At 38.7% G+C, this 17,530-nt stretch overlaps 1 protein-coding gene across 1 annotated transcript in view; it reads left to right on the top strand.

The window, feature by feature from the left end:
- atp11b (ATPase phospholipid transporting 11B) overlaps positions 1–17,530 on the top strand; it is a 58,657-nt gene that overhangs the window by 24,673 nt on the left and 16,454 nt on the right. Inside the window, exons 17-28 of the mRNA XM_061034547.1 lie at positions 114–217; positions 1,162–1,343; positions 4,042–4,245; positions 5,502–5,655; positions 5,740–5,842; positions 5,947–6,092; positions 6,836–6,895; positions 7,304–7,431; positions 8,126–8,264; positions 11,135–11,200; positions 11,839–11,942; positions 12,371–12,536. Coding sequence (XP_060890530.1) covers positions 114–217; positions 1,162–1,343; positions 4,042–4,245; positions 5,502–5,655; positions 5,740–5,842; positions 5,947–6,092; positions 6,836–6,895; positions 7,304–7,431; positions 8,126–8,264; positions 11,135–11,200; positions 11,839–11,942; positions 12,371–12,536 — 1,556 coding nt within the window. The remainder of the gene's footprint in view (positions 1–113; positions 218–1,161; positions 1,344–4,041; positions 4,246–5,501; positions 5,656–5,739; positions 5,843–5,946; positions 6,093–6,835; positions 6,896–7,303; positions 7,432–8,125; positions 8,265–11,134; positions 11,201–11,838; positions 11,943–12,370; positions 12,537–17,530) is intronic.

Below are 17,530 nucleotides of genomic sequence, written 5' to 3'. Positions count from 1 at the left end.
GTCTGAAAATGAACTCAGTTTTTCTTCTATTCATTTGAAAAGGTATATTTAAAGTAATTGTGTTGTAAACTTCTTCATTCTAATCTTTCTTCCTGGTTTCTTGACTTTTTAAGGAGGCCAAGTACTGTTCACCAAGGGAGCAGAATCAGCCATCTTGCCTTTCACCACCAGTGGTGAGATAGAGAAGACCAGACTGCACGTCGATGAGTTTGCCTTGGTGAGAAATCATTTTTCCAAAACTTATTAAAATGTGAATATTGGTAGTTGATTTTTACTAATACTGCTGTAATATACATCAAATCTGTGGGTAATCAAATATGCTTCCTAAACTTAACAAAAGAGCACTTGACTGATTCTCTAAGATAAAAAGGACCGTATACATGCTGAGTTACAAACTGTAACAAAGACTTTTAAGCTCATTAGACTATCATTATTCATCTTCACCCCTCATACAGGAGGGTAACAAGCAGACATTTCAAATTCTTTGCAGAAAAAAAAGTAGACTTTTATACATACCACACTCGGTGACCACACTTAAAAATTCCTCTTCAACCTTTACGTGAAACCTTTAGAAATCGTACTCTGAAGTGCCTCTTGTTTGGTATTATTCACAAGTGCGTGTCTGTGTGTGTGTGTGTGTGTGTGTGTGTGTGGCATTTCACAGCGTTATAGTGATTACTTTCAGCTCTTTCGTTCTCAGTTCCCATTAGACTATAAATTCTTCACTACAACAGCCATTCACACAAACGCATACACACACAGACACACACACACACACACACACACACACACACACACACCCGGTTCCAACATCATGTCATTGGACATCAGTACCCAGGACTCTGTGCTCTGGACTGGGTTGATTTGTGGTCGTCTCCCCCTTAGGCTGGTTATGTGATTTAAAGCTGAGCTTTTATAATTTGTTTTTCTGTTCTTTCTCTCTCTGCCTACATTGCTCCCTTTTTCCTTTCCCCTTTATTATCCACATTTTCTTGAGTTCCTCACGTTTACCCCTCCTCTCTACGCAGATCTTTTCTTTTGAACATGAACAACTTTATGTCAGTGTTGCCATTAATTCCTGTTTTATTTCATAATCTATTATATATTCTGACTGTTGTTCTTTTCTCTGCCCTTTCTTTACCCTCCCTCCTGCCACTGCAGAAAGGTTTGCGGACCTTGGTGGTAGCATGTCGCCACTTCAGACCGGAGGAGTACATCGATGTGGACAGGCGTCTGAACGCTGCCCGCACTGCGCTGCAGCAGAGGGAGGAGAGACTGCAGGAGGCCTTCAGCTACATCGAGAAAGACTTGCATCTGCTGGGAGCAACGGGGGTGGAGGACAAGTATGGAGACTAATGAATAAATTGGAATTTATTAGTGTTATCCCCTAAAAATCTGTTCTCATGCCCTTCTGCAAATTTTAATGATTTATAAGTGTTTCATGCCCAAAGGAAATCTTGAAGTGAAGCAGTATATTGTTAACAGAGAGCATAAGGCAGTAAGAAGTAGCACCAAAACATTCGAACATATGAACTGATGCATGCACAGAAAGTTCAAATTCAAATGTACGCTGAATCAAGAGATGCAGTTTGAGAATACAGTACGGTGGTTTGCATAAAATCAAATCCACTTAATAATAAATGTGATGCTTATAAACTGCCCAGTAACATTTATACTCAACAAACAGTTGATGTAAGATTATATAACTCGCATGTTTTTACCATGTGCTGCCTCAGGCTTTAAGTAAATAACATCTCGTCTCTGTTTAGATAAAACATATGTTCTATTTCTGCATGGTTAGCTTTCACAACAATCCATGTCAAGTTTCCTGGATTTACATTTCCCTTCCTCGTCTGCATCGTCAGCCGTGTAGCAACTTGGCTGTGCAGAAACAATGTTGACCTGTCGGTTCACGAGTCTATAAACTTAGCTCAAGACTGAAAGGACTTAACATTTATTGGCTGAATAGACAGTTTGTAGGGTAGCTCACGGTCTCTATAAGGTTCGCTCTCTGACTTTGGTGATTTTGTGATCCTCTGATAAGGCTCCACGCAGGCCAACAGTTTTTTTTTCCCCTCTTGAAACGTCTTAATGAATTTAAGATTATTTGCAATTTTTCCCAAATGATGATTTAGGTCGAAAAACAAAATTTATGATTTGATTGATCATAGCCATCATCACTCAAATACTTAGTTTTGTTTGTTGTTATTATTATTGAAACTTTTCACTCTGACATGCCACACACAGGCCAGAGAGCCAAAAACAGGATCTACAGACATGCATTACTGCAGAGACATTAGGGTAAGGGGGCTGCGCAGGGTCTGGCACCCTGAGTAGTTCGGGTTTAGGTGCCTTACTCAAGGTCACTTCATCAGTGCTCGGGGAGTGGACTGGCACCTCTCCAGCAAACAGTCCTAATTTCCATACTCGGTCCATACCAGGTATTGATTCTGTGATCTTCTGGTCACTGTTGTGGCTAGATGTATTCTCCCAGAGCTAGTAGTGGCTTGGCTGCTGACACTGAGTTTTTCTCGTACAAGCAGTAAGCGTTTTGATGATACAGTAATATAAATAGGAGTTGCTCTGAACTTAAAAAGTAGGTAACTGAACTAAACAAGTATTATGTTGCACTTAGTACTTGTTTAATTTGAACCAAAATAGTGTGTTTTTTTTCTCTCACTTAAACCCCAAAAATAACAAAGATAGTTAAGATACTGTGCAGGAGGAGGCAGAGAAGGAGGAGGTCACATAATTTAAGACACACATAATTGACATGCAGAAAATACACATGAATACGTTCAACTAATACATCCAGTAACAGCATAGTTCAAAGCAGAAGCAGAAAATGCAAATATATGAGGTTTATGATAAGCAGGGTATCACATGTTCAGTGACAGATAAAACAGCAAGAGGCAGAATCTCCAACAAACGGTGTTAGTCAGCAGAAAAAGGGAGTCGTCACCTCGCTGGGCCTCTCTGTAAATCAAAGCTGATATGTGTTTGCATTCGCTCACCATCTGCTCCTCACATAAGCTTCTCACTTCACTCGCTCTGTTTATCTGTCTGCTGCTCCCTCTCTCTCTCTCTCTCTCTGTCTGTCTGTCTGTCTGTCTGTCTGTCTGTCTGTCGGTCGGTCTCTCTCTCTCTGTCTCTCTCTCGCTCTCTCTCTCGCTCTCTCTCTCTGTCTCTATCACTGTCTCTCTCTCTCTCTCTCCCTCTCTCTCTCTCTCTCTCTGTCTCTCTCTCTCCCTCCCTCTCTGTCTCTCTCTCTCTCTCTCTCTCTCTGATTTTCTCCCTGCTGCTCTGTCTCTGTAACTGGAGTGAAATTCTCCTCAGGCACACATGGTCATAATCAAAAGACTTCCTTTATTATGAAAGACTCGCCTTAAATTACATTCTGCCTGAGTCTTATATGAATAATGTGAAACTGAGATCTATGGTTTTATTAGAAACAATTCTCTGTATATTAGCCTCTTTCGTAATATTACCTGACAGACATGATAACATGAAGGTAGAAATAGACACAATGAGCCTTTGTTTCATTTGTTGCTGCTAAAGAAGTCCGTTCAAACGATGAACACCAATTTATCTAACCACGATGAAAGACATTTCTTTTTGGCTCTTTTTGTTTTGAAGCAGGTTAGTCCATACTCATGGACTTTATGTTAGTTATATAACAACAGCTTTAAGAAATGTTGGATTATTCATGAGGAGGTTTTGAATTATTTAAACTGTTGATTACTTATAATTCTCAAGGGCTTGACCACCTCACAGCCAAACATTCAAACACAAGAAGTTGCCAGATTCTTTATCAACTTACCCAAAACAGGTCTTTTCTTTGGGTTCATGTTACCTTATATCCAGCCTACTGTGATAACGTGTAGAAAACCTAATTGCCAGAATAATTTTAATACAGTATGTGTAACAAGAATACATGCACTATGAGATTTTTTCACAAAATATAAAGTGTATTAAAAATAAAATGTATTATTATTATTATTATTATGGCTTAAATTTTTCTCTCTCCCTTGTCTCCCTCAGACTCCAAGACAAGGTCCAGGAGACCATTGAAGCTCTGCGGCTGGCAGGGATCAAAGTATGGGTGCTGACAGGGGACAAATCCGAGACTGCAGTCAGCGTCAGCCTGTCGTGTGGCCACTTCCACAGAACCATGAACATCCTGGAGCTTCTGCAGCAGCGCTCTGATAACGAGTGTGCCGAGCAGCTCCGCAGACTAGCCAGAAGGTGAGTGTTTGTACGATTGTAACTTCGGGCTATAGCACGTCGACAGTCTCTTAACGGCCCTCTCAGAGCTCAATATTCATTCATTCAATTACATTTAATCTCCTAAAGTGTTTGGTATTGATTTTCATTTGCATCAGGGGTTACCTGAAAAGGTTGTAGCTCAAATAAAACAAAAGCACATTTACATTTAATATGAAATAATTGACATTCAACACCTATAAGCTGCACATTTTTGTGATCCTGGTCCTTAAAATATATTTTCTGACTAACCAGTAACTTTAAGCTGTCCTGTAATAACAGCCCATTCACAAATTAATTCCTGACAATTTCTGGAAATGTTCAGTACAGCCTGCAGCAAACATTTTCCACAGTTACTTTCACACTTGACCCTCCCAACAGGAGATTTTACCTTTGTTAGTGAATAGGGGACATAACATAAAGGATGCTGCAGAAGTCGCAGTGTAATGTTCAAAATTCATCCAAGATGGCAGACGAGTCCAACACTATGACAGTGTTTGCCTTTATATTGATTTGACATATAGCCAGTATCAGAAAAGAGTGGAGGGAACATATTGGCATTTAGCCTCAAAAGGTGCATTTAGATCTATGTGACCGATAGCGTGAGCAAATGCATCCCTTTATCATCCCTTCCTACTCACTTTTTGTACATTTCCTAAATATAACCTGCTTTCATGCATCAGCTAATCTTGAATGCTTATGAACATTTTATTCAAGGGCTTGCAGGTGAAACTCCAGATAAAATAATGGTGAAAATTAGGTTGTTTATGTCCACACATTCAGCGGAGTGAAGGGCATTTAATACTTTTTATTGCCATCATGTCTTAACATACAGTACACATTTTATATTCAACATAAGGATGACAATATTTTACATTTTTATAAGTGGTGTGGTGTCAAAAGGTTGTGTCCCTTAGTGATGTGGAAATACTAAATATAACACTTACAATCCAGAAACATGTATTACAGTTTGTTTAAAGTAACTTTAAATCAAACTGAGATTGGATCTGTATTGCATAAATTCATGAATTTTTCCCTCCATCACGGTTTTCTTCCCTTTAAGGAAGGGCAAACAAAAAAATGAGTTATATAAAATGAAAGAATAAATTAAAAGAGAAAGAAGAAGAAAAAAAAAAGGCATGACATAAGTTTGACATTTTATTTGTGGAATTTTCTTCCCTCTATCTTTCATCATATTCATGTATTTTCTGCATTGCTCTTTCTATTCTTCTTTCTAGGATAAAGGAGGACAACGTAATACAACACGGGTTAGTGGTGGACGGGGCCAGTCTCTCCTTAGCGCTGAGGGAGCACGAGAAACTTTTTATGGAAGTTTGTAAAAACTGTTCAGCTGTGTTGTGCTGCCGCATGGCCCCGCTGCAGAAAGCTAAGGTACTAGTCCTCTTCAACACACACATCACACCAATCCAATACATCTCACGCTCCAGATGTCAATGGTGACTTTGTTCTCTCCAGGTGGTTCGTCTTTTAAAAACATCTCCAGAGAAACCCATCACTTTAGCGATCGGCGATGGAGCCAATGATGTCAGTATGATACAGGAAGCTCATGTTGGCATAGGTAAGCACTTACAGGTCCCACATTCTATATTCTCCAAGTCTTTGAGTATTTTCTGCAGTGTGTCCACAATATAAACGTTTTTTTGTGTATGCATGTGCCTTCAGGTATCATGGGAAAGGAGGGTCGTCAGGCCGTGAGAAACAGTGACTATGCAATTGCCAGGTTTAAGTTTCTGGCTAAACTACTGCTGGTCCACGGTCACTTCTACTACATTCGAATAGCAACACTTGTACAGTACTTTTTCTACAAGGTAAAACAGCATCCTCTAAAGTATAATATCAAGTATTTAGAGGTTGGATAAAGGCGAGATCTTCCTGTCACACATGAAATGATGAAATAGTGCTGCAGGTAGAATTTCAATTCTTATCTGTAAATGTGTCCTTTTCTGGATTTAGGGATTAGTTGATTCATCTTTTCAGTTTTAACAACCTGGATTAATTAAATTCACTGTCAGAGAGTTAAAAGCTCTTACAAAAATTTCAAACAGCAAGCACATCCAAAAAGATGAGCACTGGGTGCTGGACAAAAAACATATCCAAAGACGGAGAAAGAGTAAGTCTGCACACAAGAAGCTGCTCCAGTTAACATTTAATGGGAATAATAACCACGTGTAAGGTTTTGATCAGACATGAACGAAGGGCGAGGGCCCAAAATGATGAATGTTGTTATAATCCTATTAAATGTTAATTTGAGCGGCTTTAGGTGTACACACTTAGTCTTTCTCTGTCTTTAGAAAGCAAAAAGCTGCAATACACTCACAGATAATATCTTTTTAAAAAACAATCAAATAGATTGTTTCATTATCACAAACATTTGTATTTAATTTATGACAAGTTATTTATAGAAAGATGAATGCTTACAGCTCCGTTATAGATTATATTTTAGATTATAGATACTGGATTTAACATCTGCTGTTAACAAGACTTTTTTCAAACCATGTCGCCTTTTTCAAGCGTATTTTAATGTTTCTCTCGTTCACTCTGTCTTTTCTAGAATGTGTGTTTTATCACGCCCCAGTTTTTATACCAGTTCTTCTGTTTGTTTTCACAACAAGTAAGTCTATTTATCTCTCCGCTCTCTCCGCTCTCTCATGTGTCATTGTATGATTTGTTTGTGCATGTGGTGTTACACAGTCTCTCTTTCTTTGCTTTATAAAATTTCCTTTCTGAAATATTTTTAATTTGACGCTCAACAAACTTTAATTAGTTTCTGTTCTGACTTTAGCTTTATTCATAGAGTCTGTTAAAGTTACCAGGCCTCTCAAACTGTCATAATCACATTTAGAATTTAAACTTTCAAACATGTATATGTCTTGTGTCAGATTATGGTCCTGCCATTCCTTCTCCTCTGTGTAACTGTGATGATTAAGCTTTTGTTTTGAAATGAGGTCATAGGAGTTTGGTTCATCATTTCAGCTCATAGGTTGGTGTTGAGTAAAATGCTGTCTCTGTCCCGTCCCAGACTCTGTATGACAGTGTTTATCTGACACTCTACAACATCTGCTTCACATCGCTGCCCATCCTGGTGTACAGTCTGTTTGAGCAGCTGGTCCATCCACACATTCTGCAGAGTAAACCTGCCCTGTACAGGTAGGCTTACACAGACTCTATAGTAGAGTTGTTGTCTCAATACTGAAAATGTTGTACTTCGATATAATTCTAGTAAAAAAAAAAAAATCTAACAATATTGATACCTGTTTCGTTACCACGTCAACAAAATACAAGTCTGAAAACCAAATATTGGGTAAACTCTTGTTTTTATTATAAATAATTGCAGGTTAGCTTCTACACACTGTACATTTCTATAAATACGTTAGCGACATAGACGAGGTATCTGCAGTTTAGACGGTGCTCTCTCTCTTTTTTTGCTCTTTTGCCCTTTGGTCAAAAATATCACATAAGAACTGAAGTTTTTTTATAGGCTCTCTACTTTGTGGTACTATCATTCATATGGCTAGGTATTGTCCAGAACATCACTATTCAATTGGATTTAGATTATTTGGGTCACAAGTTGAAATCGGTTCAATTTGATATTGAACAATATGCTTTGATATTAATTCACTAATACGCATAGATGGCAGAAATACCCAGATTATCGTTACTCAATCTTTAATAAAATACAGTTTTCTGCAACATTTCAAACAATACTTCAAGTGTATGGAACATTTTTAGAATCACTTGATGAATGACGATTGATTTTCTTTATCATATTGAAACTTAAAGTTTGCTTGGATGGATTAAACACATCCTCTAACACCTAAAATATATTTTTTTTACCTTACAGGGACATCAGCAAGAACTCTCTGCTGTCTTTCCGGACGTTCCTGTACTGGACTCTGCTGGGCTTCTGTCACGCCTTTGTCTTCTTCTTCGGATCCTACATACTGATGGGAGAGGACACCACACTCATGGGGAATGGACAGGTGTGTGTGTGTGTGATGTACTCTATCTTTATACTCTGTACAAGACAAAAGTTAACTGCTGAGAGTTTTTTGCAAAGTGAAAAAATGTTAAGGAGCTAGATGGTTAGCTAGAAAGAAAGCAGAGAAAAGCAGTCTGTGTGTGTGTGTGTGTGGTAATGAGTTATTGATGGGCCTGGCCTCACTTCTTCCATTAATCAAACCTCCTTTCCTTCAGTCTCTTTCCATTCTGTCTTTTTGTCTAACAGTCTTTATTCGGTCTGTTTGTGTATATTGCTGTGCCGGCATGTGTGTCGTTCCCTTGGTCATGAGTAACTAACATCTTTGTGTCTCCGGTCCTTTGCCGAATCTGTTTCCTTTTCTTTTCCTGCTGCATATCTCTGCTGTCCTCCTCTCTGTTTGAAGTTTTGGTATTTGAAAAAAGCACTCACTCTTATTGCACCCTCTCGCTTGACCTTTTCTTCTTTCTTTTGTTGATTACTGTTTTCCTCTTCTGCCTTCACGCTGTGCATGTCTTCAGATCTTGCGAGCTAACAGGCAGCTGGTAAGAGTCTGCTCTTCAGTCTCAGAATGCATGTCTCCTTAGGGGTTTAATGAGAGGACCAGTTTACAGTTTCAAATGTGTACCCTGTTGTGTGTTTATATTTGGGCTCCTTTTCTTCAGTGGCATCCTTAACTATTCAAAATAAAACACAGACTTTCCGCCTCTTTTTAAAGACTTTAACGAGATGCCGAAAGATGGCGGTTATAAAACATTCAACAACTCTTTAGTCCACATGATTCTTGTAATCAATTTTGAATCCTCCATTTATCCAGATTCAGATTTAGACAACTTTATTACTCCCAGAAGGGCAATTCAGTTCCACAGCCTATCGAGTGTTTGAAAGAAGCCAAGACAATCTAAAGGAAATAAACACAGTCACAGAGGCATTTAGATAATTACATTCACATGGCAGTAACAACAATTCAACAGAGGAGTGGGTCACCAAATGAGAAGCGAGAGCCAGAAAATCTAGAAATTCATGACCACAACGCCAGAAATGTATCTGATAAATGAATGGACCTTACAGGTTACCTCAGTGTGTAGAATGAGTCCATTGAGTAAATAGATTAGAATTGTTCAACATTCAACATTCAAATTCTTAGAATATATTGAGCCTTCATACTCTTATTTCCTCACCTTCAAATACATTTTTAGAAAGCCAATGTTAACATTTAATGGCACAAACACACTTGAATATATGAATGTGCCAAAGATAAATGTAAATCCAAACAGATTGAGCCTGAACATCAAACATACTGCTTCCACACGTTTCCAATGTGTTCTCATCTTAAAGTCTTTATATCTGATTTTTCACACTTAAATATAAATCAAGTCTATCCTCTGAAAATAACTCTGTGAGTCATGACTGTCTGCAATGGGTGTAACACCCGAGTCCCACTGTCTGTGATGTTTTCAGAGTTTTCAGAGTCCTATCTTCACTTTGTTTACATCGCCCGGACGGCCGGCTGACTCCTCCCCTCGTGTATAAAAGTTGTTTAATTGAGGGACTAGAGAAAAGAAGAATAACATACTGTACTCACTGCTTAACTGTGTTTCTAGATCACGCTCATTTCAGGTAAATTTACATGCAGGGTGAAGATACGAGCATAATAAAGATCGCTAGCATTAGCATGCTAACACAACAATGCAGCGCGAGTTGTTTTGGTTTCATGCTGGTGCTCAAGGGCGACATCTGCTGTATCAAATAATCTGATATAAAGCCTTTAACAGTGATTATAATGAAATATTTCATATGTAGATTGTTTTTCTGAGCACTCAAAGATAATATTTGAATGTAGCCTTGTGCAGTTTGACACTTAACATTTGTCTCATAGGCTGATAGATGCAGTGAGACTTTGTTCACAGCCCTTCGGCATCAACTAACTTGATTCAGGATTCATGATGTATGACCGGTTAGAATAACACAATTGAAAGGATTTTGATAAATGTTGACATTTTTTCTTTTCAGTTGAAAGCAATTTGTAAAAGAGGGCACAGCTGAATGCTTGTTAAATATTAAAAAGACAATCGAGTGTTTTTATATACAAAGGCTAACACGAGAATATAAAAGGAAAACCCTGTTTTATTTGAGACAGATATGAAATATATAGCTTTCACCCTGACTGTCTCTTTGAATCATGAGTCCTCTCATGGTTGGTTGTCAGTGTTTGATCTCCAGCAGGGTCCTGAATTGCCTGCCAACAAAACAATACCCCCCCCCCCCCCCCCTCCCACTGCTCTCAACCTATAAGAAGAGTGATTCTTGTAGCGCTGGTGGAGCTTCAGACGGTTGTTACACAGTCGGAGGGCAAGGTCTCATTACAGGCATCGTAACACCACCCAGGTTGTTAACGGAGGTTGCTGCCTTTTTCGATGTTTTCTCTCTGTTCTTCAACTCGAACACAACCGAGCTCACCTTGTCTGAACCCCCCCACCCCCCCCCGACTTTAATACACAATTATGGCTTACCTTGAGTATTTAATGATTTATAATCTTTAGAATTATGGAATCTTTCATTATTATCAGTAATTAACAAAAACAGCATGTTGTTGGTATCTATTATTTATTGTAAATGCCCCCAAAAGAAACGTCACAAACTTGAGATATGACCTGATATCATGTTCATGATCACAGGAGGAACAAAGTATTAATTCGTTTTCTGAAACTTGACAACCGGAAGAAAATATTTCAACCTATCAAAGACAAATATAAACATCGTACAGTGATATAACCACTTAGTTATATTTCTATTAATGGTAATTAGATAAAAATGTATATCACGATGTAAATGTCTTGACATTTTTATCAACAGTGATTTCTCTTCTTACAGATGTTTGGAAACTGGACATTTGGAACGCTGGTATTTACTGTCATGGTCATCACAGTCACGTTAAAGGTAAATAACACCCAATCCTCTTTGGCTTAAATTTTAACACGATGATTATCAGCACATCTTTTCAGATCTGTGTAATTTGTCATGGATTCTTAACTTTAGCTGTAGATTTGTATTGCCACAACCCCAGTATGAAAGTATTATCTTAACATTATTGTATTGTCTTTTTTATCCGACTACAATTTTAAATATTCTTCTATGTATTAATTTTAATATCTTATTGCTTTTATGTCGTATTTTATTTTTTCATTTTTATAGGTGTGCATTAGTTTCTCAATGATTTTCTCAATGATTTTTATAAACTACTTTTTCGTCAATAACTTTTCTGCACTCTTGTAAAGCACTTTGAACTGCAATTTAATTTGTCTGAAAGGTGCTATATAAATAAAGTTTGATTGATTGATTGAAATACAGTATGTTGTGTGTTGTGAAGTATTAGGATGATGTCAGTGGTCATTATGAGAAGCCAATTTCTCCCAGGTTGGGGTCAAGGTTTATTTACCAGCAAGAGGACAGATTGGTGCAGTTTATTGATGCTCCACCTGTTCCCATCGCAGTGTTTTATAACTAGCGTTCTTTTCCCCCTGCTGTGTGTGTGTGTGTGTGTGTGTGTGTCTCTGTGTGTGTTTGTGTAACACCAGCTTGCTTTAGAAACTCATTTCTGGACGTGGATGAACCATTTTGTGACCTGGGGTTCAATCGCCTTCTACTTCATCTTCTCCCTCTTCTATGGAGGCATTATTTGGTAAGAAGCAGATCTTTCTCTTTACACTCTCAAAGCTTTCATACTCAAACAAAATGTTTTTTGCTATGGTCTTACATCGACTCAATCGTATTTGTAGGTGTGACAGAACACCTCTAAAATTAAACCTAAGTTGTGAAAGTAAATGGTTAGCAGGTTCACTGAGAGAGGGCATTTCTGGCTATGGTTGTCTTGAAAAAGCTAAACTTGAAAGTGAAATACTGAATCCTATAGTCTTGAAATCTCACCTTCATGCTTGATTTGAAATGCTTTGGATGTTTTCCCAGCCTTAAACCAACAACCTTAACCAGTTCTGATTCTATGTTACCATGTTGTTATTTGATGATGCATTACATGTTTTATAAGAAAAAAAAAAAGGTACAGAAGTGGTTATTTATTCTGAGTCCTCCCTTCCCTTCCAATCCCTCCAGGCCGTTCCTTCACACCCAGGACATGTACTTTGTTTTCGTGCAACTGCTGTCCAGCGGTTCGGCCTGGTTCGCCATCATCATCATCATCATAACTTGCCTGTTTCCTGATGTGGTGAAGAAGGTCTTCTACAGACATCTGCAGCCCACCAGCACACAGAAGAGTCAGGTAACACATGGAGGGAGAATGTTTTATCAGAGAGGATGGGGATGTTTATAACGAGGTCCATTCATTCCTCTAGTGGATCGTAAAAAAAAGTAGAGGTACAGATATTCAATTCCAAATCAGATGGAATTTAAAGAGGCTCATTTAGTATTTATCTGTTTACTACCAAGACTTTTTCCTGTTGGCCTGACTCCAATGTTTAGTGTAGCCTGTCGCTAACATCAGTCCTCAATGACTGTTTTAGTCGTTTTCCCAGTGATTCACTTGCCTGCATGTCGAGGCTGCTGTAAGTACTTTAAGAATGACTTATGTTTTGTTTTTCTCTAATGTGTCTTTCCTTAACCCTGCTTTAAATTGAACCTAGTTTTTGGTAATCTTGCATGTAAGAGCGAAACCTCCACAGGCTGTAACTTTGATTATTTTAGCTAACTTCGGCTAAACGTCTAAAAACCAAAAGTATATCCTTTATGTTGAGATTATTTCATGATTTAAAAAAAAAAAAAGCTGAGATGCAGGATAAGATATGAATACAGAACAAATATTTTATGCAAAAGTCACAGAGAAATGTTCCTGTGAAACCCTAACGTTCACGGCAGCAGGCGTTCATTCAGTTTGAACCTCTTGTGAGGAACTTTACGTTTTTCTCGATTCTGGCGCCCCCTGTGGACAAGGCAGTATGTCCTGTCTCTCCGATCCTGGCATGTACATGTGTAAGTGTTCGGATGAAAAAATCTCATTACAGTCGAAGGTATCAGTCATCGTGAATCTTTGCTGTGGAAAATATAAACAAAGGCTGTTTCTGCAGTCTGCTGTATTTTTCTTCATTCGACACCAACCCAGTATCAGCACTTTAAGATGTACTGCATAGAAATGTTCAGTCTTGACGCTTTAATCAAAGACAAATTAGACGCAAGCTTCTTCTTTGTTGTATTCATCGAACCAATTATTTTAGTGGATGAAAACCAGATTCTTGGTTTTGTTTTTTTTTCTCTAATATCTGGTGGCCCAGACTGGAAAGTAAAACTCATGAAACGTGATGAAAGGTCACAGGGGAGGTCAAACACATGCCAGTAGTTAAACTGTCTGGTGTGAAGTGTATAAGATGTATGACTTACACCTCCTACCTGGCTGTACCACAGAAATAGAAATTATATTTCCTGTTATACGAGAGAAGCCTGAAGGGAGAAAAATAAATGAAATGTCACCGTAACTCTGGTGAGGGGGAAATGCTCTCTGTGGTCACATTGTTTAAGTGGTTCATTATTTTCTCTGTGTTACCCACGTCTTTACAGGAACTGCATGCTGTTCTGTTGCACACACACACACACACACACACACACACACACACACACACAGCTTGACTTCCTGACTGTTGATCCTGCACACACACATAAACAGAGACTCAGTGTGCATGGTCACCTCAGAGCAGACCACTGCTGATACTGCATTGATTTATCCAGCGTGAGACTGTTTCTACTTTCCTCCTCTCAAACTCTCCTCTTGTTTCTCAAGGAAAAAAAACAAAACAATCCGATGGTGTGTTTGTTGAATCTGCTCTAACCTTTGTCCTGCTCTGTTTGGTTTGAAATCTAACCTCTCTGTGTGTCTGTATATATTCTTCCTCCACTTTTTCCTGTTTATTCTCACGGTGTAGATGTATTCCAACCGAGTGGCGATAGGTGATGACTTCATCGCTCTGCAGCCTCTGTCGAGAGCCAAGAGCCAGCTGGGCAAAATTAGGTAGTTGAGATGAGACTTGATTCAACCTTGAGCTTCTTATTACATCGAAAACAAATCCATCAGAAATAAACACGTTTCTCAGGAGTGCTTGTTCAAAAGCAATAATTCTACATCAAAAGTTGCTGGGGATGCGTCTGAAGACTTCTGTGAAAAGTCAGCGAATATCTATACTGGCCTCTTCTTTTTCTCTCCATTTCAATTCAATATCGTTTCTGTTAGTTTGGAAACACATTACAAACACTTTTAGAAACCAACAAGGGCTGGCTTTCTCACCTTTATCAACACCTTAAGCAATCATTTTTAAATGGGTCAAATGAAATGGCATAAAGATGTCACTGTTCAGTAACTCAGTTAGTAACTCAGTGATACAAGAAGGTAGTTTGAGGTCAACATCTTTACCAATATGTTCTCTAATATGGCACGTAATAAATCCATAAATAAAATACTATGCTAATGAATGCTACCCAAGATATGATGTCCCTCGGAAATTTGAAATGAATTGATTCCTCACTCAACACTACGGTAATTACTTGTTGTGGAAAGGATACTTCATTTTAAAAGTTGTATGTCATATATTAAAAAAAAGTTGTAAACTTTATTGAATACTTGCTTTTCAGTATCAATACATCCCTTAAGATTATTTTCCATATCAGGGTTAAAATGTAAATCTCAACATCACATTGGCGAGGCTTTTAAAAGTAGAAACATTGTTTTATGAAACAAGCACTCCAATTCAAAATGATTCAGAATCAGGTTATTCTTTCTCCCAGGTCCGGACTTAGTCCTACCCGAGCCTCTTTCTAACACTGACAGTACACTGATCCTGTGATGTGTGTTGTTATTGTTAAAACAGTTTCTTTTGTGTTCATGTCTGTGACTGCATGCACTGGACAAGCCAATCAGCATTCTCCATGATTGGGACGAGGGCGGGGTTTAATAATAAGATTGTGACATCAGGCATTCCAGCCTCTGCATGTGTTGCATTTTTAGTTTGAGACCGGCAAAGATCATTTGTTTTGGGAGACCTCCACCCCTCCTGCCTGTCACTGTATGGCCCTTTTCTTCCATCGCTGCATGAACAAACCTTTGGATGAATGAATGGATGAATGTACAATCAGGCTGACATCTTCTTGAAAATTAGTGTATACTCTTCCCTCTGCACTCATTTTAATATGATCGCAATTGTATGACACAGGGACCTCATTAGGGGGGGGCCAAGGTGGTCATTTATGAGGCACTGTTCTGACTGCGACATCCTGCATCTGACTATTCAGCGCATCGGGTCAGGCTCCTGACATCAGCCTGTGGTTTTGTCATACAACCACAGTCTGGTATGCCACACTCATGTTGAAGTGACACATTTATGGAGTCGCATGGTCTGTCCTCTTGACATGAACCCAACCCCCCAAACTGCCTCTAAATGTATTCACCACTCGACACCTTCCTCACCTCGGAGTTGTTTGCCTGCATGGTTAGAGTCGACCCACAGAACAAGACTTAACACCTCACCCCTCTGCATGATAGACCCTTTGAACTGCTCTGTGCTGTCTTCTACAGCAGCATGATGTTGTTGTCCTGTAAGAGCATGATGGACGGCTGGGTTATTTTTTCACTGATGACTTGAGGATCTTGTGCAGATCTTAAACAGCCCACAAGGGGTAAAATAGTAACGGTAGGATGAGCTTATTGTTGAAGGGAAACAACACCAAAGGGTAAAGAATTCTTGATCCTGGACAGCTTTTTCCCCGTCTAGTTCTCATGAACAATATTCACGAGCCTGTAGTTTTTATTATGCTCTTATGCAACATTTGAAGATCATGTGAATTACGCTTGTGTCATGTGTAGGGGTACTACTGTTTTGTTTGGTTAAGTTGAAGACAATTAATCAGAAATGAATTGAATAGCCAATTCAGTGTTTCAGAAATGTATCAAGCAAGAAAGATAGAGGAGTGCTTGCATTGCTTTATCTGTACAGTGCTATGGCATGCTAATCCTGATGCTTCTGTAGTTGTTGCTGGGAAATGCTATTATGTATTGAAAAATATTTTTTATATTTATAGTTATTAGCAGCACACTTAAAGTCTTTATATGTGATTTTTCACACTTAAATATAATATAAATCAAGTATATCCTCTGAAAATAACTCTGTGAGTCATGACTGTCTACAATGGGTGTAACACCCGAGTCCCACTGTCTGTGATGTTATCAGAGTTTTCAGAGTCCTATCTTCAGTTTGTTTACATCGCCCGGACGGCCGGCTGACTCCTCCCCTCGTGTATAAAAGATGTTTAATTGAGGGACTAGAGAAAAGAAGAATAACATACTGTACTCACTGCTTAACTGTGTTTCTAGATCACGCTCATTTCAGGTAAATTTACATGCAGTGTGAAGATACGAGCATAATAAAGATCGCTAGCATTAGCATGCTAACACAACAATGCAGCGCAAGTTGTTTTGGTTTCATGCTGGAGCTCAAGGGCGACATCTGCTGGATCAAAAAATCACATATAAAGCCTTTAATTTCTAGTTTCTACACAAAACCAATGTGTTTTAAATGAACAGGCTGTGCTTTATGAAATCTTAACGCTCATTTACTGTTTTAGAGAGGTGTTGACAAAACTATACAAGCTGTTTACTCTTGACATTTTGAGCACCCAATTTCATATCAGTAGACACACCTCAAATACCATTTTACCCAAATCCAAACATTGCGACCTTCATGAGCAGGTGGGGGGTTATTTGCAGTAGTTTTGGCAAGGTGAAGCTAAAACGCTGGAAACTGAGTTTATATTCCAATTAAATCAATGAGCAGAAACAAAGTGCCCGTCTGAAGGAGGACAAAAAGCACATTATGTAAAACAGATCTTGTGTACTCAGTTTGAGTAAATTGAGTTTGAATCGGTAGAACTACACAAGATGCTCTTACCAGGTTCAAAAACAGAGCATGCGTACATGCTAATGTGACGTATAATGGAGTTTTCTGTTCTGATCAAATAATTCCAGTGTCATTCAAAGTCTCTCTCTCTTTTTTTTTTTTCCTAATTAGATTAGAGGGAGGTAATCACAACAGAAGCCACGGGCTCTCCTGGGCTTTCTGTTGTTTTTCTTCCTCTGAAGCTCTGATAGATTCACCAGCAGGTTAATTGGTTTGGATGCTAACAGATTTGCTCTTATCTGCACTAGAAGGATCAGTTTCCCCTCGAGACATCTTTTCCTGCAGCTTTCTCCTGCTCATTTGTTGCTCGATTTTTTTTACT

Source organism: Labrus mixtus, chromosome 3, assembly GCF_963584025.1.
Source record: "Labrus mixtus chromosome 3, fLabMix1.1, whole genome shotgun sequence".
In the NCBI taxonomy this organism is placed as follows: domain Eukaryota; kingdom Metazoa; phylum Chordata; class Actinopteri; order Labriformes; family Labridae; genus Labrus; species Labrus mixtus.
The sequence above is the reverse complement of the archived record's forward strand: the minus strand, read 5'-3'. Positions and strand labels throughout refer to the sequence as shown.